The 24,577-nt window shown below is 36.4% G+C and overlaps 2 protein-coding genes across 4 annotated transcripts in view; one reads left to right on the forward strand and one right to left on the reverse strand.

The window, feature by feature from the left end:
• SLC35A1 (solute carrier family 35 member A1) overlaps positions 1 to 24,577 on the forward strand; it is a 39,795-nt gene that overhangs the window by 5,450 nt on the left and 9,768 nt on the right. Inside the window, exons 3-8 of one of the 2 annotated variants that reach the window (XM_039219430.1) lie at positions 12,355 to 12,514; positions 12,685 to 12,837; positions 16,603 to 16,669; positions 18,702 to 18,878; positions 19,322 to 19,456; positions 21,549 to 22,322. In XM_039219430.1, the coding sequence (XP_039075361.1) occupies positions 12,355 to 12,514; positions 12,685 to 12,837; positions 16,603 to 16,669; positions 18,702 to 18,878; positions 19,322 to 19,456; positions 21,549 to 21,676 (820 nt within the window). In that variant the 3' untranslated portion in view covers positions 21,677 to 22,322. Of the gene's footprint in view, positions 1 to 12,354; positions 12,515 to 12,684; positions 12,838 to 16,602; positions 16,670 to 18,701; positions 18,879 to 19,321; positions 19,457 to 21,548; positions 22,323 to 24,577 lie in introns of those variants that run through there. The other variant, XM_039219431.1, reaches the window with a different exon arrangement.
• RARS2 (arginyl-tRNA synthetase 2, mitochondrial) overlaps positions 23,941 to 24,577 on the reverse strand; it is a 53,738-nt gene continuing 53,101 nt past the window's right edge. For both annotated transcript variants that reach the window (XM_039219429.1, XM_039219428.1), the window contains 2 exons: positions 24,512 to 24,575; positions 23,941 to 24,058 (listed from right to left, as the gene is read on the reverse strand). In XM_039219429.1, coding sequence (XP_039075360.1) covers positions 23,972 to 24,058; positions 24,512 to 24,575 — 151 coding nt within the window. In that variant the 3' untranslated portion in view covers positions 23,941 to 23,971. The remainder of the gene's footprint in view (positions 24,059 to 24,511; positions 24,576 to 24,577) is intronic.

A 24,577-nucleotide genomic window follows, 5' to 3' on the forward strand; every position in this document is an offset into this window, starting at 1 on the left:
TGTTACTAAATTCTGATTTGAAAATTTGGGAGAGTGACAGGAAAAGAAAAAAAACCTGGAATGACTATTTAAATGGAAAAAAATTATTAAAGGAAGAAAGTAATAGCTTCTTCCTTTTCCCCACTCTTTACCTCATGACAAAGTGCAATAATTTTATAGAATCGATATAAATATTATTTCAAAACTTCGGTTTGGTCTGAACTTTATAGATCAGTTTGGCTGTTTGTTTATTTAGTATGGTCCCTACAGTAATTCTCTTTGCTCAGTAACATGTTTAGTCTTGGCTAATTGTTGATGAAGTACATATCATTTTATAGTATGTGGCGATGGGGACAGAGACTCAGGAAATTTCTTGATATTTTTAGTGTCTTTTATAATTAAGTTTCACTTACAGAGAAACATATCACTGCCACATCCAAATAATGTTTCACTCCCTCCAAATATTTTAAGCATATAGTCATGCTCATTCATTAATTCATTCATTTATGTTATGTGCTTAACACTGTTTCAGATGTGAGAAGGATAGTCACAAACTACAAAGGCGTAGTTATGTCCTCATGGAGCTTATAGTCTAGTAGAGAACCAGATATTAAGCAAATAAATAATAACTTGGTGGTGGTAAGGATAAGTAGAAGATGCTGTAAATAAGTATAATAGAGGGTCTGCATTTGGGTAGGAAGGCTTTCTCTCTGAAAAAGTTACATTTAAAACAGACCTGGAAGCCTTTCTTCTGGGGCGCCTGGGTGGCTCAGTTGGTTAAGCGTCCAACTTCGGCTCAGGTCATGATCTTGTGGTTTGTGGGTTCAAGCCCCACTTGGTTGGGCTCTGTGCTGACAGCTAGCTCAGAGCCTGGAGCCTGTTTCAGATTTTGTGTCTTCCTCTCTCTCTGACCCTCCCCTGGTCTCAGAAATGAAATAAAACATTTAACAAAAAGTTTTTTTAAAAACAGACCTGAAGAGGGGCGCCTGGGTGGCTCAGTTGGTTAAGCGTCTGACTTTGGCTAAGGTCATGATCTCGTGGTTTGTGGGTTCAAGCCCTGCGTCGGGCTCTGTGCTGACAGCTCAGAGCCTGGAGCCGGCTTCAGATTCTGTGTCTTCCTCTCTCTCTGCCTGTCCCCCACTCATGCTCTGTCTCTTTCGCAAAAATAAACATTAAAAAAATTTAAAACCACAACAAAAACTAGACCTGAAGATTGAGTAGAAGTTATGTAGGAAAAGAGCCAAGAGAAGACAGACATGACAGTGCTTTGAAGTACCTGAGGCAGAAAAATTCTTGATTTTTAAGGAACAGCAGCAGCAAATCACTATGTTTGTAGTGTTGTGAGAAGAGAGTGGTGCTAAGATGAAGCAGGAGAGGTCTGCAGGGGCCTGTGAGGAATTTTGGATTTTAAGTGCATTAGGCAATAATTGAACGGTTTAAATCAGAGACTAACCAGTGTTGATCCATTTTGCTTTAAGAGTCACTGCTTTTGAGGAGAATGGATTAGAAGGGTGCAAGAGTTGGAAGTACGGAAGCTTATTACAGGCCAGAGATAATAGCCTACTGTGACAACACGGGATAAAGAGAAGTTAATGTATCTGAACTATGTTTTGGAAGGAGAATCTATAGGACTTGGTGGGGTTTTATACACAGGTGATTTTTTTTTTTTTTAATGTTTATTTTTGAGAGAGAGAGAGGGAGAATGAGTGGTGGAGGGGCAGAGAGTGAGACAGAGGATCCAAAGTGGGCCCTGTGCTGACAGCAGAGAGCCCGGTGTGATGTTTGAATTCACGAACCATGAGATGTGACATGAGCCAAAGTCAGACATTTAATCCACTGAGCCACCCAGGCACCTCCACAGTTGATTTTTATTCACAATAGTTCTATGAAGTCACCATGGACTCTGAATTAGTTAATACTGAACTAGTGCTCCTAGAGGAAAAACTGTTAGGTTCCTGTGAGCCTCTGGTTATAATATTTTCATCAACTGATCAATATATAACCTTATTTTATGCCTGTTTTTGTTTTAAAGACATCTTATTTAATATATGCTGATTTGTTAGCATTGAACTCAACAGCCAGTAGACTATAATGCATACCTAAAGAAATCTTGCATAACATCTGTTTTCTCCTTTAAGACACATTACAGCTGTTCTGGAATTGAACAATATGCTTGGAGGCCATTTCAAACAGCAAAATCACCACCAAAGAGCCCAAGCATGTGGAAAATGGGGCAGTCAATAGACTACAGTATAAGAGCTGAAACAAGAGTGCAGAGCATTGTCTTTTTTGACTGCAACTGGGAATGTGTGTATTAGGCAACTCAGAATTTTGGCAGCTCTGTACATGTCCACCTATGATTGTAAAAGTGCTAGGAGTATTGATTTTGAGGTTACAAATACACTTAGCAAATAGGTAGATTCATACATACAGAACCCATGAATAATGAGGATCAACTACAGTAGGTCAGGGAAGGGAGGTGTTAAGAATCATATCTGTATTTCTTAATAGAAAAAACTGGGTAGAGTTATTTTTTTCCAAAGCGGGAAGAAAAGCAGATTTGAGGGAAGGGGATATCAAGAATTTAATTTTGGATAGATATAAAGTTTTTAGTGCCTCTGAGACATCCAAGTGAGCTATGGAGAATAGGCAGTTGCACTGATGAGTCTTGAACACAGATGAGGTCTGGGCTGGAGAAGTAAATATGGATGTCCTTATCACATGAAGTATTTAATCTTACGGGATTAGAAGAAATTGTCAGAAGAGAGCAAACTCATAAAGCTATTCTCACTCTCACTGCCTGTTGACACCATATACCTTAAAGATTACTTTTTTCTGGACAGTACAACTAGAAGCCACAGAACCTACATAAAGAAGAACCCACAATAATAGATGCAGTATGTTTAGGCAAACGGAGGTCAGTTTGTTTAAAAAATAACAAGAGTCAGTCTAGTGTGAAGCAGTGTCCTAGAATTTTCTAAGAGTTAAATTAAGTAGACTAGGCTAAGTATAACTTCAATCAAGTGCCCGAATTAGACAAATTAGAATATTTAGGTCCTAGGATTTTAAGTAGAGGCAGTTGTAGCTCCTGGGATGGTTCCTGGTGAGCTTTGGAGATCTGAAGTCTAGTCATTCATCTCTCTTGTGTCAGAACTTTGAGACTTGAAAGGGACTCATTAATATGATCTCTGTCTAATAAATTTGACCTGACCAAATGGATCAGCAAGGTTCCTGACTCATGTTTTTTGTTTTTTTTTTTTAAATGTTTTATTTATTTCTAGGAGAGAGACAGCGTGAGCAGGGGAGGGTCAGAGAGAGAGGGAGTCACAGACTGAAACAGGCTCCAGGCTCTGAGCTGGCAGTCAGCACAGAGCACGACGCGGGACTCGAACCCACGAACCGCGAGATCATGACCCGAGTGAAAGTCGGACGCTTAACCAACTACGCCACCCGGGCGCCCCATCCTGACTCATGTTTTAAATGAATGGCCAGTCTCTCAGGTTTTGAGGTGGTAGGCAGTTCCTCTACCAAGGAATATGTTGGATAGAATTATGTTGGCAATCCAAGTCCAGTGGTGGAGACTCCATTCTCTTGGGTTCTTTCTCTTCCTTTTTCCCTTCCATGGTGTAGGAGTAGTGGGATTGCATCCCCTGAAGCATGGGTATTATTAGTATGGAAAAAAACCTTTGTAGTCTGAAGGCTGGTTTGCTGAAACATTGGAAGACAGTAGCTTAATTTTAATCTCAAATCTTTTCTTTGTCATATATATGTATGTGTACATATATATATGTACACATACATATACATATATATATAAACAAATTCTAAATGAAATTCACTTGAAATTTTTCTGATACGTTTAGGATATTTAACTTTTTTAATTAAAAAAAATTTTTAATGTTTATTTTTGAGAGACAGAGCATGAATGGGGGAGGGACAGACAGAGAGAGGGAGACACAGAATCCGAAGCAGGCTTCAGACCCTGAGTTGTCAGCACAGAGCTTGATGCAGGGCTCAAACCCACAAACTGTGATATAGTGACCTGAGCCGAAGTTGGGACACTCAAACGACTGAGCCACCCAGGCATCCCTAGGATATTTAACTTTTTTTTTTTAATTTCTGAGAGAAAGACCGTGTGAGCAGGGGAGGGTCAGAGAGGGAGATACAGAATCTGAAGCAGGCTCCAGGCTCTGAGCTAGCTGTCAGCACAGAGCCCGACACGGGGCTTGAACCCACCAACTGTGAGATCATGAACTGAGCTGAAGTCGGACGCTTAACCGACTGAGCCACCCTTGCACCCCAGCCTAATAAAAACCATGGGGTTCATTTACATTTTTTCAGAAAAAAAGTAAAAACACATTTTTCAGGTTGTGGTAAGAGAACAGAAGGCAGAGAAATGCAAACCTTGGTATGGTCTCCAAGAAAACTGCACATTAAATCAGGAAAATACTACTATAATATATAATGTTGTAAGTTAAAACTGCCTTAGAAAAACGAAAGAATAAAGCTTCTTTTTGGCAGTGTTGTCAAAAATGAATTTTGAAAACCTAATGAGCAGGCATCTAACTTCTTTTCTTTAGAAAGCAAGTAACCACACTCTGGAATACAATCTGTTAATCACTGTCAAAACGTGTTATGTGAAGTGCCAAACATCTTATAAGATTGCAGCAACTAAATTTGCCGCAGACATTCAGGATTGATGGTATTCAGAGTGGCAGGCTTCCAGAGTGATGGTTTTCAGGAAACATTCTTTTTTGTCTCCCCTCAGACAGTGAGGGAAACATGCAGGTAAATACAGCCAATTTTCATTTTATTCTTGGACCTTTATTTTACTTGTAGCTATTATTTAATCTTCTATTATGGGAAATCTTAGGCTGAGGGAAGATTTATTTGCCAAAGATGCATAGAAGGTGATTCGCAGCAATAGGATTAGAAGACATGTTCCCTGATCTTTAATTTTCAAATTATGAGTCTCTTAGCATAGCAAAATAATTGAGCAGGTTTTGATTAGCAAGGACAAAGATAAGAATGTAGTAGCATTGTTAGACATTTCAGTAATCTTCAATTTTGTTTTTCGTTTTTCTCATTTTTTATTTCTAAATGCTAACATGTTACCATGTATGCTTTTTAAAAAAAATTTTGTTTATTTTTGAGAGAGAGCGCTTGTAAGCGTGCACATGTGAGAGTGGGGCAGAAAGGGAGAATCCCAAGCAGGCTCTATGCTGTCAATGCAGAGCCCAAAATGGGGCTTGATCTCAAGAACCATGAGATAATGACCTGAGTCCAACACTTAACTGACTGAGCCACCAAGGTGCCCCTACCATGTATGCTTTATAGTTTTTTTCAGTATATTTATGCTTTTATTTTTCTGAATTACGTGAGAAGTTTTATACAAGATGCCCCTTTGTCCCTAGATTCTTTAGTGCATATTTCCTGAAACAATGACATTCTGTTAACTAATCATGAAATATTAAAGTTGAGATATCAATGTTGACACAATACTGTTATTTGATAAACCTTAGATAATTTTGCCAGTTGCCCACTAAGGTCCTTTTTTTAAAAGTTTACTTATTTTTGAGAGTGCAGAAGTGGGGTAGGGGCGTACACACACACACACACACACACACACACACACACAGAGAGAGAGAGAGAGAGAGCGAGAGAGAGAGAATCCCAGGCAGGCTCTGTACTACCTGCTCAGAGCCTGATGTGGCGACTAGAACCCATGGACTGTGAGATCATGACCTGAGCCAAAGTTGGATGCTTAACTGACTGAGCCACCCAGACGACCCTAATGTCTTTAATAGTAAAATAATATTTAAGTCCTATCTCTAGCTTCCTTTAATTTGGGACAGTTCCCCCATCTTTCTTTTTTTCATGTCTTTGATATTGTTAAAGAGCATAGTCCATTTATTTACTAGAATGTCCGTCAGTTTGTTTAGTAAAAGCTTTCATGTGATTATATTTGTTTTTATTTTTGCTTTTGCTTTGTTTTTGGTCAGAAATATCACAGAAATGATGTGCCCTCAGGGCAGTGTATCGTGAGGCACACAGTATCTATTTGCTCCCTCACTGGTAATTTAATTTTGATTTCTTCAGGTAGTGCCTGCTAGATTTCTCCACATAGTGTTACCAATTTTCTCTTTGTAAATTATAAATATCTTGTGGAGAGATACTTTGTGACGAAGTAAATACTGTTTCTCATAACACTTTCACTCTCTAGTTTTATTGCTCATTGATGTGGCCAAATGGTAATTTCTTAATTCCACCATTTCTTGTATATTTATTGCTTAGCATTCTACTGTGAGAAGCTTTCCTTTTCTGTCTCTGTCTCTCTCACACACTGCATAGATTCATGGATTCATTGTAAGGGCTAGAATCCATTAACATTATATATTTCGATGCTCAAATTGTCCCAGATTTGGGCAGTGTGATCTTCTTCAAGCTTCTTTTTTTCCCTCTCTCTCTTTTTTCCACATTTTTATCAATCATAGCAAGGTACCCGCCCCAACCATAATCTAAATACTAGGTGTGCCCATTGCTTCTGAGGTATCATTGCTTCTAGGCCCTTTCAGCAGAGGTAGGAAATATGTGTATGCATATACATACATACCTATCTATTTCTGTATGTGTATGGATATGTCTGTGTGTATAACCATGAGTTATATATTGTGTGATACTTATAAATATGATCTAAGACCACAGTTCATTTTAACGTTCCCTTACCATATTTGTTCCCTTCTCTAATGGTAATGAGTGTGGTTTCCATTATCCTCAAGATACTTACTTATTTGCTTAGAGTATATAGATAGCTTCAGAATTTCTAACATACTGTTCTGAAAAAAACCAATTAGCTAAAGTTCAGTATTTGTATGTAGTTGTTTTTACCTTTAAAAAGTTTAGAGCATATAGTAAACTTTTTTAAAGAATACTTAGGTTAGTTCTCCTTTTCCCCTTCAGTGTAATTTTGTTATTCATTTAAAAAACTGACCCTTTTTTTGTTGGTTTGTAATCAATTTTAAGTTTTTCTATCCTTGTTGATTTTACTTATAATTTATAGTAAGTTTTGGAATACAAAATTATACTTATTTTAATAAATTAGAACTGTAAGAAAAAAAGAGTATGGGGAAGAAGTAATAGATGGCTACTATGATAAATAAGGCTTAAAGTTTACTTGGACTAATGGGTGAGTTTCAATTACATGTAATATGTGTATATACATGCTCCATTGTACTTTTCCCCCCACTGAAACATTTTATTTTAGAGATTGTTTCATGTCAGTACACAGAAATCTGTCTTATTCATTTTAAGAGTTGTGTTGTGTTCCATTATATGTATATACTATATATTCTATTCTCTATGGATGGGCATTTGGGTTGTTTGCAGTCTAAACAAAGGTGTAGTTACTGTTTTTTTACCACAGCGTTGTGTACAGGTATGATTAAATCAGATCACTTTCAAATCAAAAAGGAAATTACTAAATGCTATATTTTGGGGGAGGGGACAGATTAGCAGTTTGGTGTTGCAAAAGCTCTATATGTGATTAAGTTGATTTTTTAAAAGTCTTTTGAGTTATAAGTTAACCAATTTCTGAGTTATCATATGATTGAAACATGAAACAGTATGACATTTAAAATGTTGTGGTGCTCAAAACTAGTTACTGTTATAATTCATAGGAAAATTACTGCTTAGTTGTATTCTTTACTAAATGCTGTCACAGCTATTAAAACTGACGATTTTGATTTAAACCTGTCATTTGTGGTATGAAGAAATGGAAGTGCAAACACTTTCACATTGTCATAGAACAAGGTCAACTTTGTATTGTTTGTTATTCACCATAGTCTATAAAGACTCCATAAGTCTAGCAGGATGTGCAAATATATATATATATATATATATACATATACACACACACATATATATACTTATATACATATATATGTACATATATACACACTTTGGGTGTGTTTAGTAATAAATGAAATCCATTATGTAAGACTGGAGAAAATTATTTTACTTAAAATTATGATTTTAAGTATTTTGTAGTGTTATCCAGAATAACGTAGCTGTCAGGTACTTACAGATTATATAGCCCTTTTCTGTTTCTCCTGCAGGGTTTACGGTTTTGGCTGCTTCTTTGTACCCATGTTGTAATGGGTTTAGGGTCATAGGGAGGATGTAAGTCATGTACCTTATGGTAGATATTTTTGTCCTCAAGTGACCTCATTATTGGTTTTTATATCTAGTCCTCAAAGTCTTTTATGTGACTCAGTCATATTTAACTTTGCAGATGATAAGAAATTCATAAACAAGATTTAACTTTCTTAAGCTCATAAGTAACTTGTGTTTCATTCTGCACAGTGCCTTGGTAACTAGCCAAGGATTTTGTGCCTCCTAGTAGTTCTCATCAGATCAGGAGCTGGAAGAAGGAGGCCTACTTTTGACCAAACATAGGTCAAAAAGAATTGGTTTCAGCCGGTTGATGGGAAATTTTAGGGGGGGAGGCGGCAGCGGAATCTCTGCAATCAATGTGGAGCTTCAGAATTTCTTCAGGTAACAAAAAGTTGCACATAGATTCTATTCCAGTGATAAAAATGAAACCAATTGTTCAAATAAGAAATTTAATGTGAAAGATGATCTCTAAAAAATTTTTTTTGATGTGCTTTTTTATTATACATGCTTTTTTTCTTATCTAGCAGTGCCATTTATAGAATTGAATTTAATACATTTGTTTTTAACAAAAGGTGCTTAATAAAGGATTTAATTTCTAAGTAAGTAACAGGGCAGGAAAATGAAAGAAAAAAATGCCCTTTTGTTTTTATATGTTCCTTTTTATAGTATATTCAAAGCTGTAGTATATTTAAAATTGTTATTTTTGTTTAATAGTAAAAACAACAGATAACTACTAGTGTTTTTTGGAAGATATGTTGCAGTTATTTGGTTTTTTTTTTACTTTAGTGAGTAAAGCTAAATGCAAGCTTTAAGAGCTATATTCTTTTTATTAAGAGGTCTATTCTTAATACCTGTGTTAAATTAAGCAGGATTTAATCTGATCATTATTCTTTCTTATGCTTCCTAAACCTCTTTATTTTACTTTCTGATACATACATATATGTGTGTGTGTGTGTGTGTGTGTGTGTGTGTGTATTTGACATTAAAAATGTTTATTTTTGAGAGAGACAGTTTGCATTTGGGAGAGGAACAGAGAGAAAGGGAGACAGAGGTTCTAAAGTGGGCTCTTCTCTGGCAACAGAGAGTCTGATGCAGGGCTCAAACTCATGAACCATGAGATCATGACCTAAGCCAAAGTCAGACTGAGCCACGCAGGCACCCCTGATATTTTTCTGTTATTCCAGAGCTTTTGTTTTCTTTCATAAGTTCTTTTAGCATCCTCTGCTATTTTTTTTAAGTTACTTTGACATATCTTATTATGATTATATAATATTGCACTACATTGTGCAATGTTAATTATTAGAATTAGAATTAAAAATCTAAGGCACTACAGTGAAATTTGAAGTTTCCAGTAGTTAGCATTTTGAAATAGTTTGGTTTCTCTGATATCTGCATTAGAGAAGGAACCAGAAAAATATACTAAAGCCTTCCTGACAGTGAATAAGTAGTAGCTCCTAAGCACCTAACATAAATGATATACCCAGAAGAGCCAAACACCTGAAGTCAATCCTGACACAGTGTACTTTTCTGGTTTGTCACAATGGATTACTCAGGTTGGCTGGTGATGTTGCACAGGCCCTGCTTTTTTATTTTTTGAGAGAGAGGGAGAGAATCTTACATAGGTTCCATGCTTGCCTAGAGTGGAGCCTGATGCTGGGCTCAATCTCACAACCATGAGATCTTGACTTGAGCCCAAATCAAGAGTTTGACATTGACATTTAACCGACTGAACCACCCAGGTGCACTTCATAGGTCCTTCTTTTTATGTGAAAGCTGAAAGTGTGGTGGACGAATTAAGGAAGGACAAAAGTGTCAGAAAAGGGACCACAGCAACTTTGATTATTGGTGCAGGCATGGTAGTTATTAGATATAGTAGATACTTGTGCAGTCCATGTTCCAAATAGGACAAAGAGAGCCAGTCATAATAAATAGGCCACCTGTTTTCTGGATAGGCAATAATTCATCTGATACCACTGAAGGCTTGGAGTATCTCTAAGGGCTGGAGGTAAAATGGCATTGCCCATAGCAAGGGATTAGGGAAAGAACTAGCCACTACACTAGAGCTTGGGGAATCCATTGTAGGTCAGTGGACGTGGTGGTGGAATGTGGGAGATGGGGACAAATGGGTATTTCTCAGTGGGAACCACTCTGAAGATATAGCAATATATGTCAGTATTTTGGAAGGCATTAAAAGTACAAAAGCAGTGTCCTGTACTTCATAGTGTGTAAGATTTATATCTCTGCTATTTTGTGCTTACTAGCGAGAAGTAGGACATTAAAGAAAATGTTTTCTAAATACATCATTTTTATTTTGTTATTCAATTATATGATTGAGGGAAAAGTCTCTGAAAAAATATGGTTTAAGGTATTCAGAAAGTAATAGGACATCTTAGATTGGCATTAAAAAGTAATTTAAAAAAGAATGTTGCATTGAAAGGGTGTGTGTGTGTGTGTCGGGGTGGCTTGGTTGGTTAAGCGTCCAGCTTCTGTTCAGGTCATGATCTCAAGGTCATGGGTTCGAGCCCTGCATCGGGCTCTGCTGACAGCTCAGAGCCTGGATCCTGCTTCAGATCTGTGTCTCCCTCTCTCAGAAATAAACATGAAAAAGAGTCAGATGTTTAAAGGGCCAATCTTAAGATACCTGGAAAACTCCACTACATAGAATTTCTCAGTAGTGATCTTTTTGGTATTCTTTCCCTTTTCTGGATAGAGTTGAGTCTCCCATCAGGCTGTGTGCATTACTTTTCAGCAGATAGATTTACCACAGTGGCGTGGAGTGTGTTGAATCTGGCTACAGAAGAAGACCTTAACTAAGAAGGGTGTCTTGTTTTATGACCTAGGCAAAAATTCCTGTCATATTTAAGCATTTTCTTGCATAGGCACAGGTGATCAGTTTGACGATGGACTTTCCACCCCCCTTCAGAACATGGGAAATTACTTTTGCAGTATACAAATATGAGAAAATTCAGTTACTGATTGTTGATTCTATTAACCAAACATGTAAAGGCTCATTGTGACTGTCAGGTTGAGTTAAAACAGATCTCCCTGCAGAAATATTATGGTCTTGTCCCCTTAAGGATATTGTGAATTCCAGTTAGGACCCTTTTGATATAGCCCCTTCATTGGTGTTGGTGCTTATTATAAAACATTGTTTTAATTTTATTTTCAGGAAATTTTCAACAGGGGAAATATGAGCCATATTAGCTAGTTCCTCCTGAGGTAAAATAAGAATAGTTAAGAGCATGCATATGCATCAAGTAGCAAATTTATATACATTACAAATAGTTTTGTTAGTATTAACAAATTATTACTATTTCCTGAAAATTATAGATATGCACTTCAGTTTTATGAGAATATGCTAAGATGTATTATCTACTATATTTCATAAGCACTGAACTGATTTACAGAGAATATTGACATGAATTGCTCAATCCCTATCCCAAGTAACTTCCATAACTACCAAAAACTGTAATTAAAAAAAAACCTTTAATAATATACAACCTAATTAATTAAAATAATGAGGGTGGACTTGATGTAATGACAGTTAAAGTGGGAGGGATTACATCAAAAATTTATAGGTAGTATTAGCAGTTCTGGTTTCCTGTTGCATCATTATTTAATATACTTAAAAATTCCTAGAGCTTTGACCAGAGGTGGTAAACCTAATTGTCATATTTTCCCAAATAGAACTTGTAATTGTTTTTCTTTTATGCAGTTATGTTTCTTTTAATCTAAAATTAGTTGAAAAACAAGTTTGCTAAATTACATCAGTGGACCTAGCACAATAGGACTGTTCTGTGTGAAGGAATCTTATCAAGAGGATACTCTTGGGGTATCTGGCTGGCTCAGTTGATACAGGATGCAACTTTTTAAAAAAATGTTTATTTTTGAAAAAGAGCATGAGTGGGAGAGGGAGAGTGGCAGAGAGAGGGAGACACAGAATTGGAAGCAGGCTCCAGGCTCGGAGCTGCAGCACAGAGCCTGACGCAGGGCTCGAACTCAGGAGGAGTGTGCTCATGAACTGAGTTGAAGTCAGATGCTTAACAGACTGAGCCACCCAGGCACCCCAATAGAGCATGCAACTCTTGATCTCGGGGTTGTGAGTTTGAACCCCATGTTGGGTATAGAGACTACTTAAAATATTTTTTAAAAATGCTCTTTAATTTTCTTTCTCACCCCTTTCTCACCCTTTTGTTTTCAAAGAGAAACTGGTAGTCTGGGTAGATTCAAGGCATCTTTAAGAGAAAATGTCCTGGGGAGCCCCAAGGAACTGATGAAGTTAAGTGTGCCATCATTGGTGTATGCTGTTCAGAACAATATGGCTTTCCTAGCTCTTAGCAATCTGGATGCAGCAGTGTATCAGGTAAGTGGAGGTAAATGACAATGAAAAATGTAGAGTCTTAAAAAGTTTTTATGGTGAAAGATTTTTTATTAACCCTTTATCACATTTTTTCTCCATAATCAATTAATAGCAAATATTTGTGTCAGACACTAACATTACCTGAGTTCATTAATTTATTGTTTTGTTTCTAGGTGACCTATCAGTTGAAGATTCCCTGCACTGCTTTATGTACTGTTTTAATGTTAAACCGGACACTAAGCAAATTACAGTGGATTTCAGTTTTTATGCTGTGTGGTGGAGTCATACTTGTACAGTGGAAACCAGCTCAAGCTACAAAAGTTGTGGTAAGAGACAGAATGCTCACCAGAACTAAAATAGAACACTTCCTTAATCTTATAACACTTTAGACAATCACATTGGTGAATGTAGCACATTCCTTTGAAAATAATCTTTGCTCTACAGGTAGGCTTTTTTTACTCCTTTAGGATAATGTTATTATTAATAATAACTTAATTGTTCCAGCCTCCTATTTTTCTGGAGGGGAATATGCATAAAATATGTTAGACATGGAAGGCATCTTAATGCAGTCAACCCCCTTCATTTTATGGATGATAAAACTGAAGTCTTTTTTAAGACAAACCTCAGAACATTTTTTAAAGTTTATTCATCTAGTGTGTGTGTGTGTGTGTGTGTGTGAGAGAGAGAGAGAGAGAGGGAGAGGGAGAGGGAGAGGGCGCAAGTATGCAAACTGGGTGGGGGGGGGGAGAGAGAGAGATTGGGGAGAGAGAGATCGGAGAGAATCCCAAGCAGGTCCCACACTCAGCATGGAGCCTTATGCTGGGCTCGATCCCATGATCTTGATCTGAGCTGAAATCAAGTTGGTCGCTTAACTGAGCCACTCAGACACCACAAAATTGAAGTCTTAAGAGGTGAATTAACTTGTCAAAAGGTACAATTAATAGCTAACCTGTTACTAAAATTGTGCCAATTTCATACAGTTTGTATGTTCAGAACTTACAGGCTTCTTTTAGACTTTTTTCTCAAGAACACCAAGGAAAGTTTTCTTTATCTAATTTTCATCTTTTCTCTGAACTCAAAGTTTTTCTTTTTAATCTTTTTGCACACTCGCTGTCAGTGATAGGGATTATAGGAGGAGTAGTGTTTTTACTGATAATCGGTAACTAAAATAGGGCCAAATGTGCCTTCCTAATTTTCAATTTAAGACTTAAATGGTACCTACCTGATTTTCAAAAATATGGTGTATACTTTACACCATACACCAATACAAAGGTGTATTCCTTTACTAAAGGAATTAGGAAGTGGGACTCTAGTGAATGGCCTTCAGGAGTTTTCCTCTACAATCGAATACTTTCTTCACCTTTCAGCAAATAAAAGACTGTGGCTCTTCTAGAGGTATAAGGCAGCTGGAGATGCATGGAGGGGCTGTTCAAATAGGAAGTCAGTTATTTATGTAGTTTCTAGCCTGAAAACTACATGGAGGATTTTTTCCCCCTGGAAAATGAGGTTTAGATGAATTTTTATGGTCATCACATGATATTTAAACATGCTTATATGCTGGTGGTATTTCAAAACATTGATCAAATATGCACTGCACACTTAATTCATTTGTATACCTTGCAGAGAAATTTATTGGGTAGTAAGGCAAATGAAAGTTAAATAGCAACTTTTAACACTTCCCACCATTAGAAAAGATGTTACCTCACAGAGGTAATGTGTGTGAAAAGCTTAGTAAGCTAAAGCAGAGTAAGGGGCAGCTTTCCCACTTTTGGACCACCATACAAACTTCTTTCATATTTTAAGCAAAGTGGAGCTTCTTGTAACTGCCTCTCATTGTTCCTGTCAGAATAACTCAAATCCCTACCAACTCCACAGGATGATCCTTTGGGTGTTTGAGGACAGTCACATCACCACCCTCCAAGTCTTTTTTTTCCTCCCCATTGAGACCACCTGGTTGTTTCTTTCTGTATTTTCTAGAGAGTTCTTGAGTCCCTGCCTCTTGCCCCAGTACTTCCTTGTATTTCTCTTCTAGATGCATTCATTATTGTTCCTCAGTAGTCTTAAAACTTCACACAGTCTCTAGCTGTTGACTGAGCATCATGAAATGTAACTTGTGAATTACTTCTTTTGTTCTGAATACTAGAGATTTGTTAAATTAGCCTATCAGTTTTTTGGGGGAGGTGGAGGGAAGACAGCCCTTCTATAACTGATTATACACAGTTTCACACAACATAGTTTATTTCAAAGGTTTCATGTTGCAGTGGGCTGCCTCTTCTAAACCAAGATCCAGGATGTCTTTTATTTGTTACAGTATCTTGTTAGCTTTGGGTCATCATTCAGGCCTTTGAGGTCCTTATTATCCATTATTAGGTTTTTGAGTTGTTCTACAGATTTGACAAATAGGTCTTTGAGTCTTCACCAAAAATTTAGACAGGACAGGACCAGAGTTCTGTAGCTATGCTTTTAGATCTGTCTTTAACTAGACTTCTCCCCCTCTTGCTTACTAATAAACCTTCTCTCTCAAAATTTTTATAGGTCTGCCAGGAATTTGAGGGGGCCTTAGCTAGGTGTTCTGGCTTGAAGTCTCTCGAAAGTTGCAATCAATATATTGGCTACAATAGCAGTCAACTGAAGGCCTGACTGGGCCTAGGGGATATTTCTAAGGTGGTTGCTTCATATGCCTGGCAAGCTGGTATTGATTATTGGTCTAGCTTTGTTTCATTCCATTAGCACTTTGCTGGAAGAGAATTCACTCAGCTATGGATAGAATTGTATTGCTATTCTCAATGCATTTCTGTCTTGCTCACAAAAATAGTATGCCGATCTGTCAAATTTCTTGCAAAACACGGTCTGTATAGAATTCCCCTCCTACTAATTAGGAATCTCTTTATAAGGAAGTTTGGTGTGTCTTATTCTTAGGAAAGCTATATTGTTTTCTAGTGATGACCATTAAATTTTTTAAGTTATCTGTTTTAGCATTTTGCTAGTAAGTCATTAATAGCAGTAACAGCTGCAGTCACATAGACGAATCTTTCTCTCTCGTTTAACATAAAGCAATACTCATCTATATCAGGCTGTTTACTTTGAACAAGGTATGTGCTTGTCATAGTATAGCATGTGTCTCAACTCTTTAGTTTCAGTGTTACTACTGATATAAAATTTATCTCTGAGGAAAGACTGATGAAAGTTCTTTGAGGGTTAGTTTAGGGAAGAAAGAGGAAATAAAGTTGAAATAGGTTAGGGCACATATACATGCATCTTTTAGCACAAAATTATGGTTATATATACCTGTCAATCTCTCCCATCCAGGAACTATTTAAGAACCACAGCTGTGTATCATCTTTATTCATTTAGTACATAAGACAGTGTATCTGTTACATAGCATGTATGCTATTAATATTTGATAAAAATTTGGTAAAGAAGGAAATTTTAAAAGTCCTTACTTCATTCTGCAGGTGATAGGAAATATATGAGTTAAACTGTTACCATTTCTGTGATTGAGGCTATCAGGGCTTGAATTAGGGTGATGGCAGAAGTTAAAATAAGAGGCAGGCTGACTATGCAAAATTCTATGCAAGGGGACTGCTTGTTTGTTATTAGGAAATCGGCACATATGTTCTGGTAAGTATTTACCATGGATGCAATTTGAGGGAAACCTTTTTTTTGTTTGTTTGTTTTTTAAAATTTATTTCTAGGAGAGAGAGAGAGACAGCATGAGCAGGGGAGGGTCAGAGAGAGAGGGAGACAAAGACTCTGAAACAGGCTCCAGGCTCTGAGCTGGCAGTCAGCACAGAGCCCAACACGGGGCTCGAACCCACGAACCGGGAGATCATGACCTAAGCGAAAGTCGGACACTCAACTGACTAAGCCACCCAGGCGCCCCGAGGAGGGAAACCTTTTTAACTTAAGTGCTTTAGTTAATCTCTAGAATGGCCTTTGATTGGTTTCTATTTTAATCTATAGACTAGCTGTGTTTGATGTGGCACATACTTTCAGTAGAACCATAACAAATTTTTGTAGTCATTTGATCTCTTGGATGAATTCTATTTTTTTATGAGTCACTAATAACTTTCAAAACATTATTATTACAGGTGGAACAGAATCCATTGTTAGGGTTTGGTGCTATAGCCATTGCTGTGTTGTGCTCAGGATTTGCAGGTAAATCATAAATGCATTACTTTATTCTGTTAAATTTTTGTGAAAAACATTAAACTTTAAATAGGGATCGAATTTACCTTATTTTATCATAACAATTTTATTCCCAATAAGGCTTATCTTCCTGCTTACAGTTTTGTGTCAGCTGTTTTTTCAGTAAATGCATGGTAGTGTTCAGTTCATACCCAAGACATTACTCATATCTCCAGTAATCTAAGAACATACTTATGTCGTGTTGACCATCTTCAGTCCAGATAAGAGCCCCAAAGTGAACAGAGACTTCTGAAAATGGAGGAAGTTAGCAATTAGAAAGCTCAAAGTACCTCTTTCCATTTCCTGGAAGTAGCACTATCCTCAGGCAAGATTCTGTTGCTTTAGGATATGAACTTACCAGCTCAGTACCAGTTTTTTCTGTTCAGTAACCTCAAACAGATTAGGAATTATGAAGTAGGGAGAACAGGAGGTGGGGTGGAGAGTGAGTACCTCACTAAAAAGTTAATACATTAACAGCCAAAAAAGGGAGGGATGAGAACCAAAATCATTAACATCAAATATACATGGAAGTCTAGAGTCATATGTGTAGGAACAATCCTCCACTTAATCAAGAAGAGACAAGGTATGAATGTTAAATGCAAAATGTGTTTTAGAAATAGTTCCAACAGAGAAGAACCTGAATTTCTTTTTTTAAATAAAGTATATTACTCATAGCTATGTTTTTATTATTTATCTTTATTCGTGCTATTTCAGGAGTTAGGATTCTGTTTACTTTTGACTAGGAAAGTAGGCTGGATATTGAAGTAACATACTGCTTGTGAAAAAGACCTTTGATAAAAGGGGAAAATTTAATTAAGAAATATATTTAATGATAGCATCCTGCGAAATTTTTATTCTTAGGAACTAGCAAATTAGAAATAAAAATTGAGTTACCCAAGAAATAATATGCTATTAGATTTTTAGCACCATTTTGAACAATTAAATAAATGTTTGTGTCCAACATTCTATTTATGTCAGCCTCTTCATACTCAACTGAGGAAATACTGGGTGGTTTAATATCTCTTTATTCTTGGGACAACTGAGCACTGAATAGTTAAGTGGTTTTCCCAGATAGAACATTAAAAAATGGAAATAGGAGTAACCATTACATGTTTGTTCCCATTCTCTGCCTCTAATACACATTCACCAGAACAGTCTTTTTTTCCATTATAGTTTTTAGTTGATTAGTATTTGAGTGGCAGGTTCTAAGTGTATAATTAATAATGGTGTTTATAATGAAAATCTTTAATGTCCTTGAATGTCTGCATGTATTCATTTTAAGTATAAAACTTAACAGTAATGGTATGTGATTTTTGTGTGTATGTGGTGAGGAGTCATTTGCTTTTCTGGAGTATCTGAAAAAGCTATGGACCCTCAACTCCAAGAAAATGCACATACATACAAAATGTATTATCTAGTGAGAGAGTTAGTTCATGGTTCTTCTGACATTAAGAACTTGGCTGTGGAACCCTGCTTTAAAGGAAAATGGCTTCACTCAGCAATTTCTATTTAAATTTTATTTTGGTTGTGTTACTCTGAAAAAAATCCCAAGTGGTGATTATATAGGCTATTTTGCAAAGCTGGGAGTTTTCATTACTAGGCAGATATTATAGGGATATGATTAAGATAATTGACTCTAATAGTATATTTTTCTAGCTGACCAAAGCCAAGTCTATTATTGGCATTAACAGAGAGCTTCTGTGATCTTACTGCTACAGTAATGGGAAAAACTGATCTTAATAATTTACGAGTCTCCTGTTGAACATGGGTTAGAAAATTCTTAGTTACTAATTTTATATGCTGTATAAAAATAACATGTTGCTAATGTTAATATGCCATGTGTCACAACCAATATAATAAATGTGCGTTTGATTAAAATGCGTTTGTTCTCTGAATCATATACTTTTACATTGTCCTATCTCTAGGTTATTGTTCTAAATGAAGGGCATTTAAGTTAATTTTTAATATCTTTCATATTTGCATATCTGTTTTTTTTTTCCAGGAGTATATTTTGAAAAAGTTTTAAAGAGTTCAGACACTTCCCTTTGGGTGAGAAACATTCAAATGTATCTATCAGGGATTGTTGTGACATTATTTGGCGTCTACTTGTCAGATGGAGCTGAAATTAAAGAAAAAGGATTTTTCTATGGTTACACATATTATGTCTGGTTTGTCATCTGTAAGTATCCAGGAATTAAAAAGTTATGGGTAGATCCTTTTTTTTTTTTAAAGCTGTTTTAAGCCTTTATAGCATTTTGAAATTGTTCCTTTGATACTGTGAACACCAGTTTGAAAATGTAATTTTGGTTTTATTGACTGATTTTTGTGGCATAGCTATCCCAAAGCAATTTTGCCTTCATGATCAGAAGTATGTAATGTGTTAGCAATAACTGTGTACAATTTAGTAGTAGAGCACAAAGCCCTCTGGGCACGTGAAAAACAATGTTGTGTCGTAGGAACTATTACTCGATTTTAGTACAAACTCTCTCAGATGGCTGCTTCTAAGGAAAATAGTATTTTCCTAGGTAAATTAGTATGGCATCTCTGGGGGTGAAAATTGCTTCACCATCATAGAATGTTTCATTTTTGAGTGTAAAGATTTTATTTCTTTTTGTATACAAGTTCTTGCAAGTGTTGGAGGCCTCTACACTTCTGTTGTGGTCAAGTACACAGACAACATCATGAAGGGCTTTTCTGCAGCAGCAGCCATTGTCCTTTCTACCATTGCTTCAGTGATGCTGTTTGGGTTGCAGATAAGTATGTCTTCGTTTGTATTTTTAAGTTTTTAAAAGAGCTTCTCACTTCGTTGATTCATTAAATATGACAGTTGGTCACAAATTCCTTGTTTTGTTACAGTTTATTCTACAAGTATAGCAGTTCATAGTTGTATGGGATGTGGGTCAGCAGTACTGAGGTTGTTCCCATGGTTTTAGAGCTTAGCTGAGGGGTACTGGTTCTACTGAAAGTGACAGGGCTACTGATAACTACAAAGCCTTTCTGTACTCAGGACCTCCCTGTTCCCCTGGTTTTAGACACAAGACAACCTGAGTACTTCTGGGTGAATATAGTATAATTAGGTTTGCAAGGAACTACAAAGACTTTAGGGAATGATTACTTTAAGCAATGCAGTTACAGTAAACAAGTCTTTTTATGAGGAGGAAAGAACAGAAAATGCTTTCATGTCCCCCTTAGTTTGTACCTTCCTAACTTTTGGACTTAGGTATAAATTGGTTTTGAAGCAACAATCCAAATCTAAATATTTTCTCTTTTATAAAAAGGTATCTTTGTTTCCTTTAATATGTAATTAGTACAGAATTCATTATTATAGCTGGTATTGTGGGATCATCAATATGCTAGTCCTTCCAATATAGGTTTCCCTAGCCTCACTCAGCATTAAGTTGGCTCCTGAATTATCAAACATTTCAGGGTGCTGTAATAATCATTTTGTTTACTGATCAGTTGTAATACAATATGTGAACTATTGGCAATAAGTAAAACAAACAAACCTGACCTATATTTATGTTTGATTTTAAAACTGATTCTTGTTATGGATGCAAATAGAGGAACACCAAACTTGTAGAAATCTTTAAAAAAATTTATTAGTTGTACAACCTTGGGGAAGTTACTTAACTTGTGTCTCAGTTTCTTCATCTGTAAAATGGGATGGACAGACAGTATCACCCATCTCCTAGGGTTGTTTCAGGTAAAGTGCTTAGAATAGTGCCTGGCACACAGGAAGTATTCTGTAGAAGGCCAACCACTTACCATTTCAGTATCAGTGTATTTAGATATATTTCTTACCTGATCTGGGTGAGAACTTTTAATTGTAGTTCTGATTCTTATGCTCAACAAATCCTTATGCCTTTGCTCCTAAGGAATACTTGGGGACAGTGAAAAAAAAAATGCTTTTGGTCAGTGTTCTTACTGATGATGGTCAAGGAAATTAATTAAAACATCTTACCAATTTCAATTTTCTGTTTAGATTTAACATCCCCCCCCTTTTTTTTTTGACGGGAAAGTTAGTCTTCTCTAGTTAGGAGTGAAATAAAATCATAGCTTGATGTCATTTCTCTGCATGCCATTTTTAAAACTAGTAAGATCATGCTGTTGTGTACTCCATGCAGAATTTGGTTCTGTTTTGAATAGAATACAGAGTTTTGACATAGATTTTGACATAAGCATTTATGTATAAAATGCTTGTCAAGTTGTGATTTATGTCCTGATTTTCAGGATTAAGACCAAAACAAGGAATTGTACTCCGAATCACCACCTGATCACCTTTTCAGAAATCTTCAGTCATTTTGAGTCATTGATTACCTAACTCAAAATTCTGTGCTCAACTACCTTTTACGCTATAAATTTTTACAGGTTTTGAGTATCATGGAAAAGCCACAATCTACTAGCGTATGGTCGTGGGATGGGGGTGGTGGTGGTGGTGCCTGGGTAGCTCAGTTGGTTGAGTATCTTGATTTTGGCTCTGGTCATGATCCCAGGGTCATGGGATTGAGTCCCATGTTGGGTTCAGCATGAAGCCTTCTTAAGATTCTCTTAAAAACAAAACAAAACAAAAAACCTTTAAAAATTAGCATATAGAGAAGTTAGTATGTTCTTTGCCAGTAGTCCAGGATAGGTATATTTGAATTTTCAAAAAACATATAGTCACTCCCTTTGATTGTACCTTTTTTTGGGGGGGGGGGCAGAGAGCTAGAAATGATTAGAGCACCTATTTTCCATATGATCTAATGGTATAACCCTATAATTAAAAGATTTCAAAATTTAAAATGGATTATTGTTATATAGTGTCAAGGACACAAATACAGATTAAACTTTTTTTTTTTTTTCTTTTCAGCACGCACTTTTGCTCTGGGTACTCTTCTTGTATGTGTTTCTATATATCTCTATGGATTACCCAGACAAGACACTACATCTATCCAACAGGGAGAAACAGCTTCAAAAGAGAGAGTCAGTGGTGTGTGATTTCAGCCTCAAAAGACTCCTACTGAGACTAAACTGTTGCATTAAACTAGAGCCTTAAGTCAATCTGAGAAGGTAGCTTAAACAAAATACTGTGTCATAAGAAGAAAGCTATCTGACCTGTTTTGGGTTAACCTGTTTTGTTTTAGGATGAAAGAATTTTACTGTATATATATTGTATATAAAAAAGTATGGAGAAGATATGATGTTAAATACAAAAATCATGTGAGGATACAACAAAGTTTGGGACAAGGGTAAGGGTTAAAGTGCCAAAGCCATTTTTGTACGAACTGTTTTCTTGTTCAGGAACCAGGGGAGAAGGATGACCTCTCCTTGTTCTCCAATTCATGTACAGGATTTCATCCCAGCAGCAGTAAAGCCCTAGCTAGCTCTTTCTTAAAAAAGAGAGGCAGCCAAGACAGGTTAGTTCAGAAACAGACTGAGACTGTTTAACTTCTCACACTGAATCTATTTCATAATGCAGGCAATGACTTCTGAGTGGTGAAGGAGTACTCCTGTAAGTGCTGTATTTGTGCCATTCATTGTCTGGATTCGTATTTCTTTGCTGTTAGATGATCTACTTTTTCTTCAAAAAATATTTCTAATGTCACTTTTGTACTTTTTTTTATAAAGTATGTTTAAAAATATTGGGCTGTCAATAATTTGTGAATTTCAGTGTTTTTAAAAATTTTTCTATAATGTTAATGGGAAAATTCAGCAATAAACTTTATTTATATGCAATCTCATCATTTTTTGTATTGTGATTATGACCACTAAGATAATGCAAAATGTAAAAAAAAATTTTTTTTTCATTTTTCCTATGTTGGAACTATATCAGGGTTCTTTGATCACATATAAACCAACTCTTGGCTAGCCTTAAGCAAAAAATAGTTTATAATTTATAAGAAGGACTACAATCAGCAGTAGGGCTCTAGGTTGTAGGAGATCACGAACAGTCTTTAGGGAGCTGCTTTTGGAAAGACTGGCCTGTGTCATTCACTCAAAATTCAAATACTGAGGTGGCTACCACACATCTGGAAGGGGTAATGTTTCTCCAAACAAGTGGAGAAGAGTATAGAACATGAAAAACATGTTCCAAGTATACATTTTTATTCCATGGCTAGTTTGTGCTAAGGAAATATTAATGACGCATCAAGTAAAAATTAGTAATCGAGGGGCACCTGGGTGGCTCAGTCAGTTGAGCATCCAGCTTCGGCTCAGGTCATGCTTTCGGGGTTCATAACTTTGAACCCCACACATCAGGCTCAATGCTGTCAGCTTGTTAGCGCAGAGCCCGCTTCAGATCCTCTGTCCCCCTCTCTCTACCTGTCCCCTGCCTGTGCTTTCCGGAAAGTAAAGATTAAAAAACAAAATAAAACAAAACTTAAGGTTAGTAATGTGGAAGCTAACTTATTTAAAATTGAGACTGCAAGGGGGAGTCTTTTCTAGGACTAAGAAGGTGTACTGTACATGCCGGTATAAAACTATGTTCGTTCAACTTGAGAAGCTTTGGTTCATGCTAATTTGCTTCTTTATTTATAAAACTAGATTGTTACTGGTATTCAAAAGACTCTTAGTAGTAGCAACATTTAAATTGTAGCAGACCTGAATGGAAATACTGGCAGATGAGGACAGCCATACTAATCAAACAGCACATCCCACATGTTACCTAAACAAATCACACAAAATATCCTTGACTGATATGTAGGTAGGTACATGAAAGAAATGGTTTAAGAAACTCCATTTCAAATTATGGTTTAACGGACTAATTTTTACAAAAAGCTCCCAGCACAATACCTGTATAAGTAATTCCTTGTTATTTTCACACAGTAAGAGTTACCTACCCGTACAGATCAATATGAGATAAGCACGAGATCTGTTCTCTGGGAGTGGGTGTCAGCTGTATTGGCAAAAAAGCTTAATTCTGGTGTCCTTAAATTGATTTAAAACTAGCCATTATTAGAAAATTGAAATGTTTTCATTAGTTTTATCTGATGCAACCATTAGATAATCTCAATTACGAGAACAGCTTCTGGAAGAATGACACTGTAAAAAACCTCAAGCTGCCCCCTTAGCCGCAGTGAATTTTACAAGATTTAGTTAGTTTTACAAAACTCTGTTTAGTACTTAGGGACAACTCAGATGATTTTCTTAAGATAAAGATTTAATAAGTTGATAAAATCACTTAGGCTTAAAAAATATAGATTCTGATACAGAACAGTTTAAATTCTAAACAAAGCATTTAAGAATAGAGAACTAGAATTCACTTAGTAATTAAAAAGCTGTTTTAATTAGAAATTACATCCTACATACAGGTGTTATTCCAAGAAGTTTCATTCCATTGGCTAGGACAGAACGCACAGCTCTGAAAAGATGAAGTCTGGCCTACAAAATAAAACAAAGGGTGATTAAATGTTCAACAACAGGCTAACAATAAGTGAGTAAAGAAGAGTATCTTTAAGAATAATTCTAACTTTTTTCTAATTTAAAGTAGGAACAGTACCTAGGATTTGCTGTGCAATGAAAAGCAAATACCTAGCATCCCATAATTTATAGTATGACCGGTACCTAAGAGTTGGGGACTGGGAAAGACAGTATCATTATACAGTACAGCTTCAGATACGGGGAACTCCTCACTCTCAGGAAAATGTGTTTCATAGTCCAATATGTTGGAAAATCTATAAACACTGATTGTTATAGCCCAATTCTAAGTATCACCTGAGTCTATAAGTACACCACTGTAGTTAAACGAGCTGCTGTTTTAGAAACATTTACAAGACTGACTCAGTAATATTAACGTGAGGATACTAAAGATAACACAGAAAACACTTAACATACCCCAGCCACTTCAGGAGGACTGTCTTTTATATGCAGTGTCTTATGTGCCATACCTGCAAGATGACT

Source organism: Hyaena hyaena, unplaced genomic scaffold (genome assembly GCF_003009895.1).
Source record: "Hyaena hyaena isolate Hyena2069 unplaced genomic scaffold, ASM300989v1 scaffold_821, whole genome shotgun sequence".
NCBI lineage: Eukaryota > Metazoa > Chordata > Mammalia > Carnivora > Hyaenidae > Hyaena > Hyaena hyaena.